Source organism: Calidris pugnax, unplaced genomic scaffold, assembly GCF_001431845.1.
Source record: "Calidris pugnax isolate Ruff unplaced genomic scaffold, ASM143184v1 scaffold92, whole genome shotgun sequence".
Taxonomy (NCBI): domain Eukaryota; kingdom Metazoa; phylum Chordata; class Aves; order Charadriiformes; family Scolopacidae; genus Calidris; species Calidris pugnax.
Genome location: NW_015090823.1, coordinates 1,047,736 through 1,065,260, shown reverse-complemented (window position 1 = coordinate 1,065,260; position 17,525 = coordinate 1,047,736). Strand labels below are relative to the sequence as shown.

Sequence of the window (17,525 nt, the reverse complement as noted above, 5' to 3'; positions counted from 1 at the left end):
TATTGACTAATTCTTTAAAACTGCAGGAGTCGTTACAAGAGAATTTTATTTTTAGCAAGTTATGAGAGGTCAAGATCCTGCAGCTTCAGAGGCAAAGACAGCCTATGGACAGAGTATGAGCAGTGCATAACGAGGTTAGCAGTGAGAGCCACAGCATCTTCAGGGACACTTCTGGTATGAGCAAAAACTCACACACACTGTTTTTAACTTAGCAGGAGCAAGAAACCACCCCTTCTCTAGGGTAAGAGACCAATTTAGAGTGACCAGAAGCACCTTGGTTCTCTAAGACAGGACACCTTGTGACTCCAAACCTCCACAAGCATAAAGAATCTAATCTGGGAAAGAGAAATACAACTTCTCTTACTGCTTCAGAAGGGTTGTGAATGCCTGATCTAACCTATTCTCACTGTCAGTGCAGAACTGCTTCCAGGAGTCTTAACATTTGAAAGGAAGCTGGGATGCTGGTGGAAATATGTAGCTACTGTGACCAGAGACACCCCCATACTGTGGGAGACGACTGAACACACCCACAGAGATGGGAGTTTTGGTGGAAAAATTCATTATATAACTGGGGAAGTGTGGGTGGCAGGAAGAGTAGCTTTCCTGCATCATGAAATATGAGGTTTTGGGCAAGTTTCTCAAGTAGAAAACTAAAGTATACAAGCCAACAGCCTGATTAGCTTTAATGAGATCCTCAAGTGATTCAAGGTTTCTCATCCAAAGTTTTAATAAGGGTAGAAAACAAGCAGCTAGGATTCAGGCATACAGATAAAGAAGACAACTCATTTCTAATTCATGGGCCTGAAAATACACGTAGAACCCAATTTCAGCTGTTAGGTTTGTGCAGCTCAGTAATCCCCATCCTCTTGATGCAGCAATGAAGACTGTAAAGTCATACCAACCTCTAACACGTCACGCAAAGGTGCATTTTGAATCCTAACGAAGCACCCATGCTGGGTACCTTCAAAAAAAAAAAAAAAAATGCAATCTGGCCACAACATCACTACCTTGATCTTTGGCAGGAAACCAATGCGGCCCCGCTTCTGCTCCAGGTTTCGAGGTTCCTTAACTTTGACTCCCAGGTGTTTCATGTAAGTAAGAATCACATACTGCATCGTGGAACTGCCAAAAATATAAAAAAAAAAAAAAAAGAAGATGGGGGATAAGGAGCAATGTATTGGGGAAAATACATTTTGTCAAGAAAATTACAAAGGTCACATGCAAAGACTCTACTGAGAAATTAATACATTTTTAGATTAAAAGAACTCGGTATCTTTTTTTTTTTCTTTTTAATATGAAACAAACTATCACAGACAATGGGAAAGACTCAGCCAATATCAGAATTTGTCCTCTTGCAAACAAAAGATGGAGTATATAAAAGCGTAAAAGAGGTAAAAGTTTGAGAATTACACAGAAGGTTCCTAAAATGATATGCTAAATATATATTTGTGGTCACATTATAGTTTTGAGTTATGGTAAAAATAAGTAACAGCAAAAGGGATGGTTGCTATAAAGAGTATAGTAAAAGCTGCCCTTGTTGAGTTTTGTATACATACAAACTTAACAAGGCAAGTCACATCCAGAAAACAAATGTTAAACCAGATTGAAACAGCTGCAAAATGAAACTAAAAGAAACATGAACTCTTAACGACAGTAACTTTTGGAGATCTAAAACAAAATTTCAGATTAAGAAGAGGTTGAGAGCAACAGGTTGATGCTCTGAATTCAAATGAATTCTGCCAGGGGGCTCAGAGAATGAGAGTGAGTGGCTCCAGCCAGCAGAGGGCTGCCGTGCTGTGCTCAGCACAACAAGCACCACAACAGGGTTCTTCACACAGTAAACCCACCCAACTTCCATTACCTCTTGTCTTCTTCCAGAGGCTGAGATGTCATCCTAAAAACAAGAAAGAGTTTAAAAATGAAACTGACTTAGAAGGAAGTCCAGGGGTGGGGGCTGGGGAGAAGCTATAGGTTTCTACAACCCAAAAAAAGGACTCTTGAGCTAATACTGCACAAGCTGACATTGGAATAATTTCCTCTGCTATTGGAACAGTAGCCTCCTTGAAAAGATATATGGACTTTACCTATCAGCTTAATTTTAGCTATTGGTACTCAAACATATGTTGATAGCAAAGAGGGGAAAGCAATGTAAATGTAGTGATGTCAAATTGCATCTAGTTCCCAAATCCTTTGCTCTCCTGCTGTAAGATTCAGGGTAGAACCTTTTTTACCCCCACAATTATTTTTGCTGTTACTCACAAGACTTCCTCGATTTTAGCAATAATCTGTTCTGCACATGCTCTTTCCTTCTCCACCGCATTCCGGTCACGAACCCTTTCTGCATCCAGCCTGGTCAGCTCTCCTTCTGCCAGGGTCAACCCCATGCTACGTTTCTGCCTGAAAAACAAGGAGATGGAAGCAGGGCTTTAAATTGAACACTGACCTGCAACAAGGGAAAAGCAACCTCTCGACGTTCAGAATGTCAAACAGGTTTCATTATTGGTTTCTGTATGAAAATGGAGAAGTCATGACATTTCTCCATAACATTTTCACTCACTGTAAAACACAGCTAAGATGGCCTCTGGAGGGATAAAGTTGTATTATATTTATCAAGAGGCAGCCATTGCAGGGGTCAAGAGAAAGCAGTTACTCTTCTTGCAGCATCCCAGGCTGCAAAATCAGACATTTTTAGGTATGAAAAAGTCCACTATTGAACACTTGTCTTGGTATAATGTCTCATGTTGGCACAAAGCTCTTATGGCTCTACATGAAAGGGCATATTAATTATAAAATTCTATTGTGTGCCCATGACAGCTTTCCAAAGTGGATTATTTGGTGCCCAAAGGGGAGAGGAAAGGAAAAAAGGAGAAGGAAAAAAAAATATAAGAACATATAAGCTGATTATAAACACAATTAGTAAGAAGGATTTATAGAACATCACCTAAGTAAAAATATTATGAAACGGCCTCAAGTAGCTTCAAGGAATGAAGAATTCAAGCTCTAAAATTGATCTTGCAATTGATTACTTGCAACACAGTCTCAAAAAAACATTCAAGGCTCTCTCCAGTGGTATCTTCCTATTAGTCCAAGATGAATTACTATATGCCTTGAGTTTGGACTTTCCCTGTATTGGACACGTTGATTGAGGTCAGGTATGAATTAAATGAAAACTATACAGCCAACTGTTGTTACCTGAAATCTTCCAGATTCCTTTGAACTTCTGGACAGACTTTATCTTGCATAGTTTGTATAAGCTGGCGATGAAGCTCTTCAGGAATGAGTTCTGGCCGCCTTCTTTCTGTAAGCCAGAAGAGAAGTTAACAGATTATTCTTTTGAGAACAGTCCTTTCCTCCTTAGAATAAAGCCACTCACACATATACTTTATCCCATCCAAGAGTACCATTTTGCCTTTCACTTGCTGATACACTTAATGCCCTGAAGTTCATGGTAAGTAGCTGTGGTCACATCCACTGTCGTATTAAAAAAATTAAAAATTCCAATGTGGCCAATGCTTCCCACCACTTACACATGTATCAGAGCACACATTATGCCCTCCCCAAGAAATGTAAGAAGTATTTCTTTGTCTCTCCCTGTAACACATGACACAGTAAATTTGAAGGAACCCCAAGCACATTTCAGAGACTTGCTCAGACAGTAGAAAACTGCAGCAAGACATACACGAAAGAGAAGCACCCTACCTAGTTCTAAGGAGATTTCATCCGGAACTGGAACTTTTAGATTCTACAAAAGAAAAGAAAAGGCTGGGAGAACATACACAACAAACACCACCCCAATAAAATACACAGTACAAACCACAAGAGAATCTCCTCAAAAGCCAAAATCATACAACCCGAATACCTGGTGGTATTAAGGTGGAGACTCCCATTCTGAATATATATTATATTACACATGGATTATTTCATCTTAACATGTGGTAGTAGCCTCTGCTATACTATCTAGTAGTCCCATTCATGACAATAAAGAAGTTTCTCAGGCTTTTCAAGGGATACATAAAATCTCCCAATCCTTGCAATAGCCACATCAATACATGCAGCAATTATTAACTAAAAGGCAATGTATAACAGTTAGAGCTTGCTTAAATATCACAAAATTATTTCTCCTATCAGAAAACGTGTTGCCTGTGATTTATTGAGTTACCAGGCATCTGAGGCCATACACCATTCATTTCACTGTATTCACTGGTAACATTTAAATAAAAAAAAAAAACAACAAACTTTTCATTTTGGAGGACTTCTGTAACTCCTTAGTTTTCTCCAGTTCAGGAGAGTGGAGAAAGGTAAAAGTCAACTTGCTAGCTATGCTTGAAAATGGGAGAAATGAGTGGAACCTACTGCAGCTCGGTCCAAGAAGAACTGGTAAAACTCCAGGAAGACACGGCGAGTCTCTTTGGAGTTGGTCTGTTTGTACAAGTCTGTGTAAAGGTAGCACAACTGTGGGAAACAGGAGGGGAAGAAATTGAGGAAAACCGTAAGAATTCTTCTAACATCCCTGAGTCCACGTTTTCTTTCAAGTATTTAAAGGAATTCAGCATTACTGGGTTGAAACTCTTTCTAGCTACCTTCAGCCATCTAGATTGCTTAGATGGTGGGGAGAGAGAGATCAGACCTTCCCCATAGACAACTTAGGCTGGAATGAAGTGCCTTCAAGGGCTAAATATTTATTTGTAAACAGCTAAATGTAAAGGAGACAGCTATTTTCGTGCTTCTCTTCATTACTCTGAAATATTCTCATGCCTGCACAGGACCTGCAGTTCTCCCCTTGCCAATCCAGCCATGTCACTGCCAATGCTACACAAGGTTAAGGCTACCAGTTTGGGCCAGGTAAACAATACCAGAACATCTTACCAATGCTGCAGGGTCAAACTGGGACACCACATGATGCAGAAGAACAGCCAGGTGAGCTGGGCGAGATTTCAGGAGCTCAATGTTTTGGAAACAGCTGCATTGTCCATTAATCTGCAGAGATACATGCAAACTATTTGAATTTTTCAACAAAGCTACTGGGAGAAAAACCAAGAAGGTTTGTTCCAACAATTCAACTCATTTGTTTAATTAAAATAAAACCTGATCAATTCCAGAACCTCTTCAATGCCACTCTAACATCCCACAAAGAGCTTACAATAGGAACACTTCTTTTAAATACTCTTCTGAACACTGAGTACAATATAACGAAATATAATTCAGAGCAAAGGACAGCTAAAATAACTCGGAATAAGTATGTCAAAAGCCATTGCAGCTATATTGCTGTGACAATAATGCAGAACTTAAGCAAAAGAAAATTAAATAAGGCAAATGCATTTCTAGAATGGAGTTATGAGCAGAAAGAGAGAGTAACAGAAAGAATCAAAGATGGTATATTGTAAAAAAAAAACAACAAATGTTTTTATTTGGCAAGATCAGCCATAACAGGATTCACATTCTCCAATTCTTAATTCACCACAAGAACTGCTCAATAAAAACAAGTCACGAAGCACCCATAGACACACAGAGGTACAGAATTTTGATTGAGAGGGCAAAAAGGTGGCTGAGGCTAAAAGTCCTTCCCACCTGCTCCTGTTCAGTGTCAAAGTCGTCATCCTCTGCTCCGATGATCTGAGGCCCCACTCGGGATAAAGGACTTCCAACACTGGACTGGGAATCCTGGGGGGAGTCAGAAGTGAGGGATGAGAAGGGGAAGGAAGGGAAAGAAGAAATGTATAGTGTTATTACTCTCTTGCCACAGGAAACCTGCTTTACCAAGTTAGAGATGTTACTATCAATTTTAGTTTCCTTCTCATAACTCATGTAAACTCATGTTTTTACTCATCCTCGCCCAAATATGCAGCTGTGAGATCCGCTTACAAATGCTTCTCCCAAGTTGCAAACACTCAGAAACATTAAATCAGATGATTCAAATTCAAATCTACAAACAAGAGCACATGTGGCATATCACAAATGCCATCTTTGTACAACTGGAGAAGTACAACTTTGGAAACTCAAGCAGATGAGGGGATAATAATTCAGAACTCATCCCAAGGAAGACACTAAAACGTTCAGAAAGGTCTGTACTTTCAGCAAAAGGTTCCACTTTTACCTACTCTGGAGGTGACCCCTGAGAATGCCAGCCTCCTAATGACTAAATATCCTAAAGACTGTTTCATTTACTGCTGGACTCAAGGAATAAAATACGTACAGCTGCTCTACCTATTTTAGGTCCAGCTGTTTTACTGCTGTGTACATATTTCTCGCCTCTAAATGGGTCTACTGTTAAGCTCCATAAACATTTACTCAGCTAATTAACTTTCCCTGCACAATTTTAATTGCATTTTATTTTCTAAAGCAAAGTTTATGCATGCTTCATCTAGAAAGCAGGGGGAAACAAGGTTTTAATGGGCCCATTACAGGAGATGCTGTTGTGACACTTTATGCCCTGTACTCACAGTATCTTGAACCTCAGCCTTCTCTGGGCTCTCCTCCGGATAAATCCGCTCCTTCAAGCCACTGCGAGGACTCTGGGAAAGAAGGAAGTTCAGTTCTGGTGAGCACCAGCAAATCTAGAAACACGAGAACTGCACAGGAGGTTTTTTGCAGCCACAAGAGCCAAAACTTCTCCTTTCTCACAGAGCGAACTGTTAAACAGCTGAGGTGTGACCAGCCAAACTAAAACGTGTGACCCACACACGCACAGATTTAAAAAAACCCAAAATCAACAAACCCCACCCAAAACCCAACCGAATGCAGAAACAGTTTCGCTGAGAAAGCTAGTGATACTGAGTAACAGCAGAGCTGTAAATCTGCTGGTGCACCTGGCCTTAGCTTTCTCTTTGCTCTCTCCACCTCTTCTGGAGGTTCATGGAGCACCCATGTTGCTAGCTCTCTGAGGAGGCCCTTCTCCTAACATAGAATCATAGAATGGTTTGGGTTGGAAGGGACCTCAAAGATCATCGAGTTCCAACCCCCCTGCCCTGGGCAGGGACACCTCCCACTAGAGCAGGTTGCTCAAGGCCACATCCAGCCTGGCCTTGAACCCCTCCAGGGATGGGGCATCCACAACTTCCCTGGGCAACCTGTTCCAGTGTCTCACCACCCTCAGAGTAAAACATTTCTTCCTGAGATCTAATCTGAATCTTTTTTCTTCCAATTTAAAACCGTTTCCCCTTGTCCTATCATTACACCTCCTGGCAAAGAGTCCCTCCCCAGCTCTTCTACAGGCACCCTTCAGGTATTGAAAGGCCGCTATAAGGTCTCCCCGGAGCCTTCTCTTCTCCAGGCTGAACAATCCCAGCTCCCTCAGCCTGTCTTCATAGGAGAGGTGCTCCATCCCTCTGATCATCTTCGTGGCCCTCCGCTGGACCTGTTCCAGCCAGTCCATGTCCCTTCTGTGTTGAGGACTCCAAAGCTGGACACAGTATTCCAGGTGGGGTCTCACGAGTGCAGAGTAGAGGAGCAGAATCACCTCCCGAGATCTGCTGGGGCTCCAAGCAATGGGCTCAGTACTCCAGGTGCAGTCACACCAGTGCGCAGCAAGAGGGACCAGTAACTTCCCTCCACCTGCTGGCAATCCTCCTCCTCACGTAGCCCAGTAGACACTCAGCTTTATTTGCCAAAAGCACATGCTGTTGGCTCATCTTCAGCGTGTTCACAGTAACACCCAGGTCCTTTCAGCCACGCTACTACTCAGCCTCTTGGTTTCCAGGCTGTATTGATGCTTAGAGTTATTTCATCCAGCTGCAGAACTCTGGACTTCTTCTTAAACTTCAAGAGGTTTCTATTGCCCCCAGTCCTTAAGCTCCTCAGGGTCACTTTGAATGTTTGGTGTGTCGATCACCTCCAGTGATCAACTACCATCCACGATATTAACAGGATTAAATTTATGAAGAAGAGAGCTATGAATTTTGTGCTGCCTTTATTCCATACCAACATGAGTGATATCCAGTTAGATTTGGAGTTGGGGGAGGAATGTTTCAAAATAGTCATGTATGGTCACATTGCGGAGGTGTATCTGACCCGTCTTCCTTTCATTTCCTACTGCTAGTACAAATTTATCTTCTACATCCTTAAGTTAAACAACAGACTTAGGCCAAAACCCAAGTACAGAGTCTCAGTTCCTCCGCACTAATCAGATAGTGACTTAATTAAGGATTAGGTGCTAAGGCACTCCAATAGGGAGACCAGACGAGCACACAGATTGATAACTAATGAGTGAACAGACGAAGAGCCTTTACTGTTGGCAATAATTGATGCTTATTTGGTAGAAGTAAGGCTCTTCCCCACTTCCATGGCAACTTGCCCACTGACTGGATCTGAGTCACAGCTACCGCAATTGGAACATTACCATACTCTTAAAAGATTCTCTAATTGGCATCTCTGAGTTGGGAGAAAGATGCTGGCATCCATCTTTCTTTGTCTGGTTACAGGAATTGTGCCAGGAAAATCTAATCCTGGATCAAGACTCAAAACCCCACACTGTTTCTTTCCCAGTCCCTAATGGAAGTCCAATATAGTATGATTCCTCGGGGAATTATTTTTGGGGTGTACTGAGAAGCCTATTCTAGTAATACACAGCATTCCTGAGGTACAAGTATGTACGTGTGATACACAGGACAACACAAAGAATCTGCACAAGAAAACCAAATCCAAAAGGTATAGAAGCAAAGTCAGGGAGCTGTTCTGAGACTCACATCAGCAATGTCACTGCTTGGTCGGGAGGGGCTGTCACCACTGTAATCCAGTTTGCTCACACCATCCCCGCTCTCTGCCTCCACTTCACTGAACTGCAGCGATTCCGCCGCAGACCTGGAGGACAAGACTCCATCCTGAAAAGATAAAGCCAGTTGGGAGACTGCACAGAGCAAGAAGAGTATTTCAAGAGGCAATCCTTAAACATTAGCTGTTTCAAAACCCAATTAGTTCATACTATGTATAAAACTTTCTTCAGGTATCTAGAAAAGGCTGCAATGCTTTTCAAAGAGAAGACAACCGAAAATAACACCAAGTTTTCAGGACTTATAACATTAGAGGCAGAGGGAATATGGGAAAAATATATCACTTGTGATTTTTTTTTCAAAAGCAAAGCTATTTTAAGCTTCCAGTTACTCATTCTCCACTCTAAGAATGACCCCACAGGCTTCTTTTAAGTTGTATTGACAGACAGACAGACTAATAAACACAACACAGTTTGCACTGACTGTTTTAAGGGCAGTTTTTGACAGATGATTTGAAAGTCCATTGTGAAGTCTAGTTCATATATCAACATCTCACTGTGTTGCTTGACAGCCTCTGTGAGCCTCAGTACAAGTCTCAACTCTAGAGGGTGCAATCTGCCTGTACAAGCACAGAAGAGCACGGCAGGGCACTCCTGCTTGCCCAGAACACCATCATCCCCCAGGAATTTTCCCCCGGAACACATCCCAGAGGAGCCTGACACATTCTGTTACCTGAGTAGAGCCTGTGGCTTTGGACAACCTCTCCTGCAGCTGAGGAATGTGCTTCTTTGTTTCCTGTATCTCTTTGAGCAGTCGCGTGGTGGGTGATCGGCTGTACTCTTCTTGCAGAGACTGAAAAATCATTTTAGGAGTTTTCACTCAGCATCTCCTCAATGTCAAAGCTTAGAACTACAGCCTACTACTGTCCTTCATTCCATTTAGATATTTTAAATAACAAACATCACATTTGCACATCTACCGAGTACATACTACAGATTCCATAGTTCTAGAATTCTCTCTCTCTTAGGCCATATGAAAATAACCACATTCTAGAGATTTATTGAAATCTCTCAATGAAAGGTGCTTACTTGCCTAAGGATTAGATCAGATTGAGAGATATGTACCTTTCCACTTAAGAAACCTCCCACAATTTTTTTCTTACTCTGTCAAGGATTAAAAACTCAAGAGTGAGTAGATCTCTGGTGTTAGGTGGGTATATAGAAAAGCTAAGCTGAAACACAAGCTATGCAAGGGAACCTTGAAGATCCCACTAAGTAGTGATTCAACAACCAATCTTTGTGTTTGTATCATACTTTTCCCCACCCCTCTCAAACTCATGCAAGTCCAGTACCTGCAGCTGCTCCTGCTCTTTCTGTAGCATCTTTCTCAGAATCTCCACCTTCTGGTTGTGGACAATATTATTCTCCTCCTAGAAAATACGAAGAAATTAAGGGTCAAGTTTTTTGGTGGAGCTGGGAAGAAAGATAAAGAAAATGGACATGCCTACTTCTCATCTACTTCCTAAACTTGGCCTTTGAAAAGCCCTCAAAGAAGCAATTCAAGTTTCTAAATCCTATTCCTATGGATTCTTTCCCACTTTTGAACACAGCTATCAAGAGTTAAAAAGAAAATAATAAAATAGACCAGAAGCATTTGCTTATTTGATTTCCCTACTCTTTTTTGCCACATGTCTGCATACCTTGTAATCCACCCTTTAACAGAAGTTACAGCATGACTGACTTGGACCAGACACTGTATAAACTCACAGAATGCAAACTGCAGTGTATCTCAAAGACAACCTGTGAATAAACCCATCAACTGTCTTTGTATTAGCTCAGATGGGACTGCATATTTTTACTTGCAAAATGTTTTTCCCCATGTGATTCCATGCCCATGGGGAGCTGGGTAAATATTCCAATTTGTCATTTGCACAAGAAACACAAAACGGTGGAAGAAAAAAAAAAAATACATGGCTACGTTCATGTCTAAGCTGGTTCTTTGGAAAGAGAGCTTTAAATCTTACCCCCACAAGCACGGGGCTAGTGATCCTTTCTGCATTTCCTGACATGCCAGGTGAATGAGGAGATGTCATGATGGGAGACATATGCCCAAACGCTGCCAGATCCACTTCAGAATCAGCTAGTGGGATCTGGGGCGACCCCGGTGGGCGCCCCTGGACAGTGAGAGCTACATAGGAACCCGCTGCAGGGGGAAGAACAACAACAATTCACATTTCAGACACTTGCAGATTTCTGTGGTTGCTGTTTCACTGGTTGCCATTTCCCCCTAGATCTAAAATTCAGACCATTCTTCACTCATTTGTTCTTCAAACCAGAAAACCTGAGAGCACTGTGTCAGCTCTGTTTTAGAGAACTCAGTTTAAATTTCAGGTGATCCAAACAGTTTCATAATAATCATCCATAATAAAAGCACGAATCCAATTTCTAGTCTATCAGGTTACATTAGCAGGTTGCATTTACAGTATATAGATATATGCTCATGCCATGAAATAAACTGTGCTAAGGTGGAAGGAACCACTATCACCTTCTTCCAAAAATGCACTTCTGTTAGAAATGCCAGTGCTTTGCAAGCATCATACAGTAATCTACATTAATAGTGCCTTAATAGCTATGATATTTAAGGTGGAATTGAAAGATGGGGTAGAAAGATCTGTAGAAAGGTTTGATGGTAACTTTGAACATCAAGCTAAGGCAAAACTGCAGAAGCTCAAATCTGAGACAACAAAATGAACCCAATTTCACTTCCCTGTTTCATACACACCCTTTCTCTCTCAGCATGGTTAAGACCTTGTCACTTGATAGCTGAATCAATCATCGGTCCTTTAAAATTATGCCTTTCATGCTTTAAAGGAGCACAGTGACAAAAATAGTAACCTGCCTTTACTTACACTTGATCAGCTTTACCACCTCCAAATGGTTTGAGTGTGTTACAAGGGTGCCATTCACCTGGGGCAGGGAGGAAGAGAAAGTTAACAACATTTAGCTGCTCATTTCCAACCCAAGGTACCCACACACTTAGAATGAAGATATTTTCTTTTTCCCCAGTCTCTATTACTATGTCTTTTAAGACACTGACAGATAAACAATTTATCCTTTTAACAGTCTACCTCTGCGAGCAGAGCTCTGCAAGAAGAAAACAATACACACATAACAAAGAAAACCAAGCAACCAAAGAAAAAAAAACCAAAGCAATCCACCCCTGAATGGGTAGGAAAAAAAAATTAGGATAGCTAACTTAATTAATTAAAGTTGAAATCTGAGCTCTATCTGTGTCAGTAGCTGCTGTAGAGCACAACCATCAGTTTGCAGCAGTATTTTAGATAAGTCTTTTTAGTTACTGGCTTGATTTCTTAGTTGTTTGGCACCAAAATAGAGCATGGATCTGGGTGCACTTGGGGGAAAAACAGTATTCCAAGAAGACTATTTATTTACAGGTGATTATTAATAACTCTCTGGTCTTTCTCTCCCCTGCCACTTATGGTTTTATTGTACGTGTGATTCTTGAACCTTGTAGAATGTTGAACTTGCCCATAAAGTTCTGAAATGAGAGTGACCTCCACAACAAAACTAACACTCAGAGGTGAGCTTTCAGTGGTTACTGTCCTGGTATCCCCAGAACACAGGAACTTAGACCATTCCTCTATCCCACAGGCAAATGCAAACATCACAGCAGACATACTGATGACATTTTTCAGGGAAAGAGTTCCTTTAATACAAAGAATCAATTTCTCTGATGATTTGAATGCCCTTACCTTGATAATTCTATCACCTGTTTGCACTCCAGCCCGCATGGCTGCTCCATCTAAAGAAGCAAGAAATGATTTTGTTCCAATTTCAAAAACAAAAATCAAAGCAAAAAGAGTTCAAGCACTTCTCTAAGTTCCACACAAAGCTACTTCCCACACTCAGCTGAGCTTCCCCTGTCTCTATCAGGTTAGAATCTTTCAGTATCTACACAAGGGCAGTTCTGTTCTCATTTTACAGTGGATACATCAAGCCACAATCCCACCACGTTTCAAGGAGTCATTTACTTCCTCTTTGATGCAAGAGGTCAAGTTTCCAAATAAATCACACGCTGAGGAGACGCTTCACATCATCCCAACAGCACAAGGCTTTTTGTCTTTGCACACCCATCCCGAAGCTGCAGCCATCCCACCCGTGCAGGTTTTTGGAGTTTTCTCCTCCAGCTCATGCAGAGGTTTCTTTGATACACGTGGAAACCATCTCTGCTGCTCCCCGGGCAGCACGTTTAGCAAGGCTGCTTACCTTCTTTGACGGACTGCACGAAGACTGGGTTGTCTCCGCTGACTGTCAGCCCAAATCCGTTCTCATCCCGTTGGATGACAACGCACCGTTGAACAAGACCTGCAGAAGAAAGGTGGGGAAAGGGCAGAAGAAAGAGGAGGAGAGAAATACAAAGAGACACAAGCTAGGCATCAGTCCAAAGCCTTATCCTCCTAGATAATCACAGAGTACTGAAAGAAACTGGTACAATACAACAGAGGGGGAAATATATGAGAGACAGAAACAGGGCATCAGTCCAGAAACAGATAGGAATGTCAAGACAGGTCAAGCTTATTGCTTCAGTTACACAAAACAGAGATAAACAACAGCAGAGATGCAGACAGCTCTGGCACATCAGACACAACTTGAGGTAAAAGCAGCTTTTAAAGAAGAGCAGCTACCTACAGGAACCAATGAGTACAACTTCCCTTTGTCTGTCCTAATAGCTCTTCAAAGTGCTGTCATGTCCCAATACACCATCAAACACCATCCAACTTTTACAAGCTACTCTAAAAAAGAAGTCACAAATCTCTCCGACTGACATCAGAGGGTTGGACTAAAACAGATTTATCGATGAGGTAAAGTTCTCCCCATTCTCAGCAAAAATCTCATTTTGGGGGCACCTTCTGCTCCAGGTCAGAACCACACAGAACCAGAAAAGCAGCAATAAAGAAAGAGAAGCCACACTTACTACACTGAACAAGACTTCTCAAATCAAGACCATGCTTCCCACTGAGTTACTGAAGCTCAGGGGCAAAATCCCAGGAGATCTGAGAGGGAATCTGCTCCTCCTTTAACTTGCTGTGTAACATCAAAGGCAAATTATTTTGTTTCCCTGTGTTAGGATTACTGGGTATAATGTGAACATAAATACTGCTGCAGAGGTGAAATGTTGTGTTTGCCTATTTTTCACCTGGAAACAAAATAAGGGAAAAACAAACCAAAGCAAAGCAACAGTCCTGGCATATTCATTGCTGAGCACTCTCCTAGGAGCATCTGCACAACGCCTGCCACAATGGAGCCTTTAGCTTGAAAAGTGACTTTAGGAACCTGCATGAATGTACTTTTATTTACACAGCACAAATTACCCACTACTAAACATCACCCTTATTTCTAACAGCTGGTTTTGCTTCTTCATTTCTAAAGCTGTATCAGGCAAAACTCTTACACCAGCATCTTGAGAAAGAATTGGGAGTTCTCCACAATCAGGTACCAAAATCGTAGCAGTTTTGTTTAGGATGGAAGGGGCAAAGGGAATTGTGAAGGTGCTGCCCCAGCAAACTGTCTTTTCTGGAATCATTTTTAAGGAATTCATGGAAACAAAGCGTGGAGTCATACCCATGGCTTAAATTCCTCTCGCAGCACCGCAGCTCCTTTCACTTCTCTGGAGCTACTCCTCATGGAAATGAGGTGCCTCAAGTGAAAATACTGTCTGCCCAGTCAGCCCTGTTCTCCTCCAGTGTGGCATATATGGAAAATGGGTGTGGGAGTAGTGGAAAAGGTTGCATTCCAGCACTTCTGCAGCAGCCTGGTCACGGTCTCACATCCCAGCAACTCCTCTGCTGCCCATGAAGTAGAAGCAAATTTTGCTATACATAGTGATCTGCAGTGAGGTGATGGATGGGATGGGGAATGGATGGGAGGTGAAAGCAGACAAGAGGGGAAAAAACCCACCATCTTTTACACCCTCTTTATATGGTTAAGTGAAAGAACATGCCTCTCCCTTCTGCACCTCCCCTTTTTCTATACAACCTGGCTTCTTGAAGTCTCACTTCACAAGAATGATGCCCCAGGGTGGGGTGTGGGAAAGAGAACATATGCTATTTCATAAAAACAGCTCATTTTAAACCCTGCTGCCAGACGTACAGGTTTTATGAGTAAAACACTAACTAATCTTTTGACTCACAAGAACTGTCCTTGTTTAAAGGCACAGTATAGCTCTGTGTACTCGAGGCTCTTCCACCTAATTTCTTTCTTTTCCAGAACCAAGAACCCTTGGATCTACTCTCCTCCTTGAATGAACCTGATGCCAAAGCAGAGGCAATGCAGTAGGAGATGTAATAGAAACTGACTTACAGAGGATAATTTAAGTTCAAAGAATAATCGAGTTAAACTGTTTCACATTTTCACCCAAGACCACCTTTTAATTTTAGAATGGGGAGGCAACTGAAATTAGGACAACTCGAACCCAAATTAGTCCATAATTGCTTTTTCCCTGTATATGTTCTTTTAGACAAGAAGCAGGGACTTACCCCTTCTCCTAACACAATATAAAAGGCTGGAAGGAGGTCTAGGGAGGCCAGCTGAGAGATCCTGTGCTTGAGAGCGATGCACAGCAGCTTTACAGTCATTTTAATGAAGTTATCTGAAAGTTTTCTGCAGGTTACACTATTACCTGCAGAACTGTATCAGCTTTGATAGCACTCCCTGTTTGAACCAGGTAGACTAAGAAGAGCAACTTTAAGTGCTCTCTTTTGCTCTTCTGTGAGGAAAATTTAGCAAAGAAACTCACCAGATCTGTCATTTGCTCACTTTTGTTCTTTAAGTAACATACATTCGATTTGAAATCTGCTTAGTGGTGGAATTTCAAAACCAGAGCAGTGATGTTTTCATAACCCACATCTTGTACCTTGAACACCTCATTAGGCACTCTGGAATGGACTGAAAGGAAAGCCACAAACCACTGAGAGCCCAGTGACATGCAACTAGAAGATTTCAATAGCTGTTACTGTCACAAGTATATCACAAGTACATACAGGAACTCTTACATTAAATTACTAACTAAACCAACTTCACCCACTTTAATTAACTTCTATGAGTTTGGGGCAACACTGAAAAGTCCATGTCAGCAAGTGGCAATCAGCCTCTCAGTCACCTTTTTTGCTTTTGTGTTCCAATTCTTAGCATTCCCTGGATAGAAATCACGAGTCATTCATTTTGAAATATCTTGCCAAGATATTTTACTTTTTCCAGCTGATGCTTAGTAAAGATTACAAGGTCAACAGAACCCATCACTGATAGCACTCAAAATCGAATCAATGGCAATCTTATTCCCACATACACTTTCAAATGACAGTATCTTGATGGCATGAAATGAGGAGACATCACTGTATCTATGCTTTAAGTACACAGAATCAGACTGTTCATATCTTGAGAGGATTAATAGAATTCTGTGGAGAAAAACAAAATAAATCTTAAAAATCCTTTTTCACCCTCCTGCATATTATAATTCCCTGAACTCACTGGTATAACTGCAAGCCACAAGTAGCTAACCCTGTGCTGCAGTCAAAGAGGTTTAAGATTAAAACGAAAGCAGTTAGAAATGACCAGCCTCAGAAAAAAGGAATTGCAAGAAAAGACAAGCTGCTCCTCAATAGATGGCACTATTCCCTCTGCGACACCAGCACTCAGCTCCCTCTCCACTGTGCTTTTTGGACAACAGGGCAGGGGAAAGTCCGAACTTCTCAAGGTCATGGACACACCACAGTAAAAATGATTGTCTCATACAGGCTGCCCAGATACATTTGAACTGTCTAAGAGTTTCTCTAGTAAAGAGATCACTTACCACCTTCTCTTCTACACATCCTAAATATCTGTTAGTTGTTGAATAAAAAAGGAAATTTCATTTCCCCAGCAGGGCACAACAGATAGAGCAGGGTTCATTCTCCAAACCTGACTCACCAGAGAGAAGGTGCCATGAATTACATCTCCCATAATACAATGTAGCTTTTCCTCTAATGAAACTCAGTGGGACATGGCATGGGAGGAGACTTGTGAACTATAACCTCCCTGGAGGCATGAGGCCACAATGGGAAAATGAAATTTAATATAGTGATTCCAAATGAATCAGTCTATAAACAAAAACAAACTCCTTGGGGTTTTGAGAACATCCAAATGTTTCACTTCATTTGGGAAGCTTTATTTTTCAGAAACGCTGCTCCACAAAATAAATAAAACTATCAGCTTTTATAAAGAAAATTTCTCCTAGCATGTAATTCTGAATTTCACTTCGTTCTAGGCATTACTGTGATCTTCATACCAAATGCCATATTAGCAGCATTCTTCAGATTCTTCCACTAACCTGCTAGCAGAAGTCATGTAAAGTCAGTGCAAAAAACCTTATTGTTTGGAATCAGCGCAGTGTACAGCCTCTTGATAAAACTGCACTAGATACTGTCCATAAAACCAGGCTTGGTAACCTTTCTAGAAAGGAAGAACCATGTATTTTAACCATGATAAATAGGACTATCTGCTCCCATGGCAATGACACATTTGGCCCCCGTGGTGGAGTGCCCATTGCCCTCCCAGCCGTCCCTGGCTATTTATAAGGGCAGTGAGGAGGGGCTCCCAAGAGTCCTTTTAAGAGCCTGGAAAAATGGTGGCCACAACAGAAAGATGCAAGGCTGACACGAACTACAAGAAACAAAACATGAAGACTAAGTTCAATTTAAAAGCATCTCAACAGATGTAAAATCTGGGGTTCTGAAACAAGAAAAATTTAAAAACTTTTCCCGAA

General features: G+C 41.5%; 1 protein-coding gene across 2 annotated transcripts in view; it reads right to left on the bottom strand.

Annotated features, from left to right (window-relative positions):
* The window catches only part of ARHGEF12 (Rho guanine nucleotide exchange factor (GEF) 12), a 77,154-nt gene that overhangs the window by 20,004 nt on the left and 39,625 nt on the right, over positions 1-17,525 (bottom strand). For both annotated transcript variants that reach the window (XM_014939961.1, XM_014939962.1), the window contains 16 exons: positions 12,992-13,090; positions 12,478-12,527; positions 11,614-11,671; positions 10,729-10,907; positions 10,057-10,134; positions 9,438-9,557; positions 8,682-8,816; positions 6,441-6,512; positions 5,569-5,661; positions 4,867-4,977; positions 4,354-4,452; positions 3,700-3,742; positions 3,193-3,298; positions 2,260-2,397; positions 1,862-1,894; positions 1,008-1,122 (listed from right to left, as the gene is read on the bottom strand). In XM_014939961.1, the coding sequence (XP_014795447.1) occupies positions 1,008-1,122; positions 1,862-1,894; positions 2,260-2,397; positions 3,193-3,298; positions 3,700-3,742; positions 4,354-4,452; positions 4,867-4,977; positions 5,569-5,661; positions 6,441-6,512; positions 8,682-8,816; positions 9,438-9,557; positions 10,057-10,134; positions 10,729-10,907; positions 11,614-11,671; positions 12,478-12,527; positions 12,992-13,090 (1,529 nt within the window). The remainder of the gene's footprint in view (positions 1-1,007; positions 1,123-1,861; positions 1,895-2,259; positions 2,398-3,192; positions 3,299-3,699; positions 3,743-4,353; positions 4,453-4,866; positions 4,978-5,568; positions 5,662-6,440; positions 6,513-8,681; positions 8,817-9,437; positions 9,558-10,056; positions 10,135-10,728; positions 10,908-11,613; positions 11,672-12,477; positions 12,528-12,991; positions 13,091-17,525) is intronic.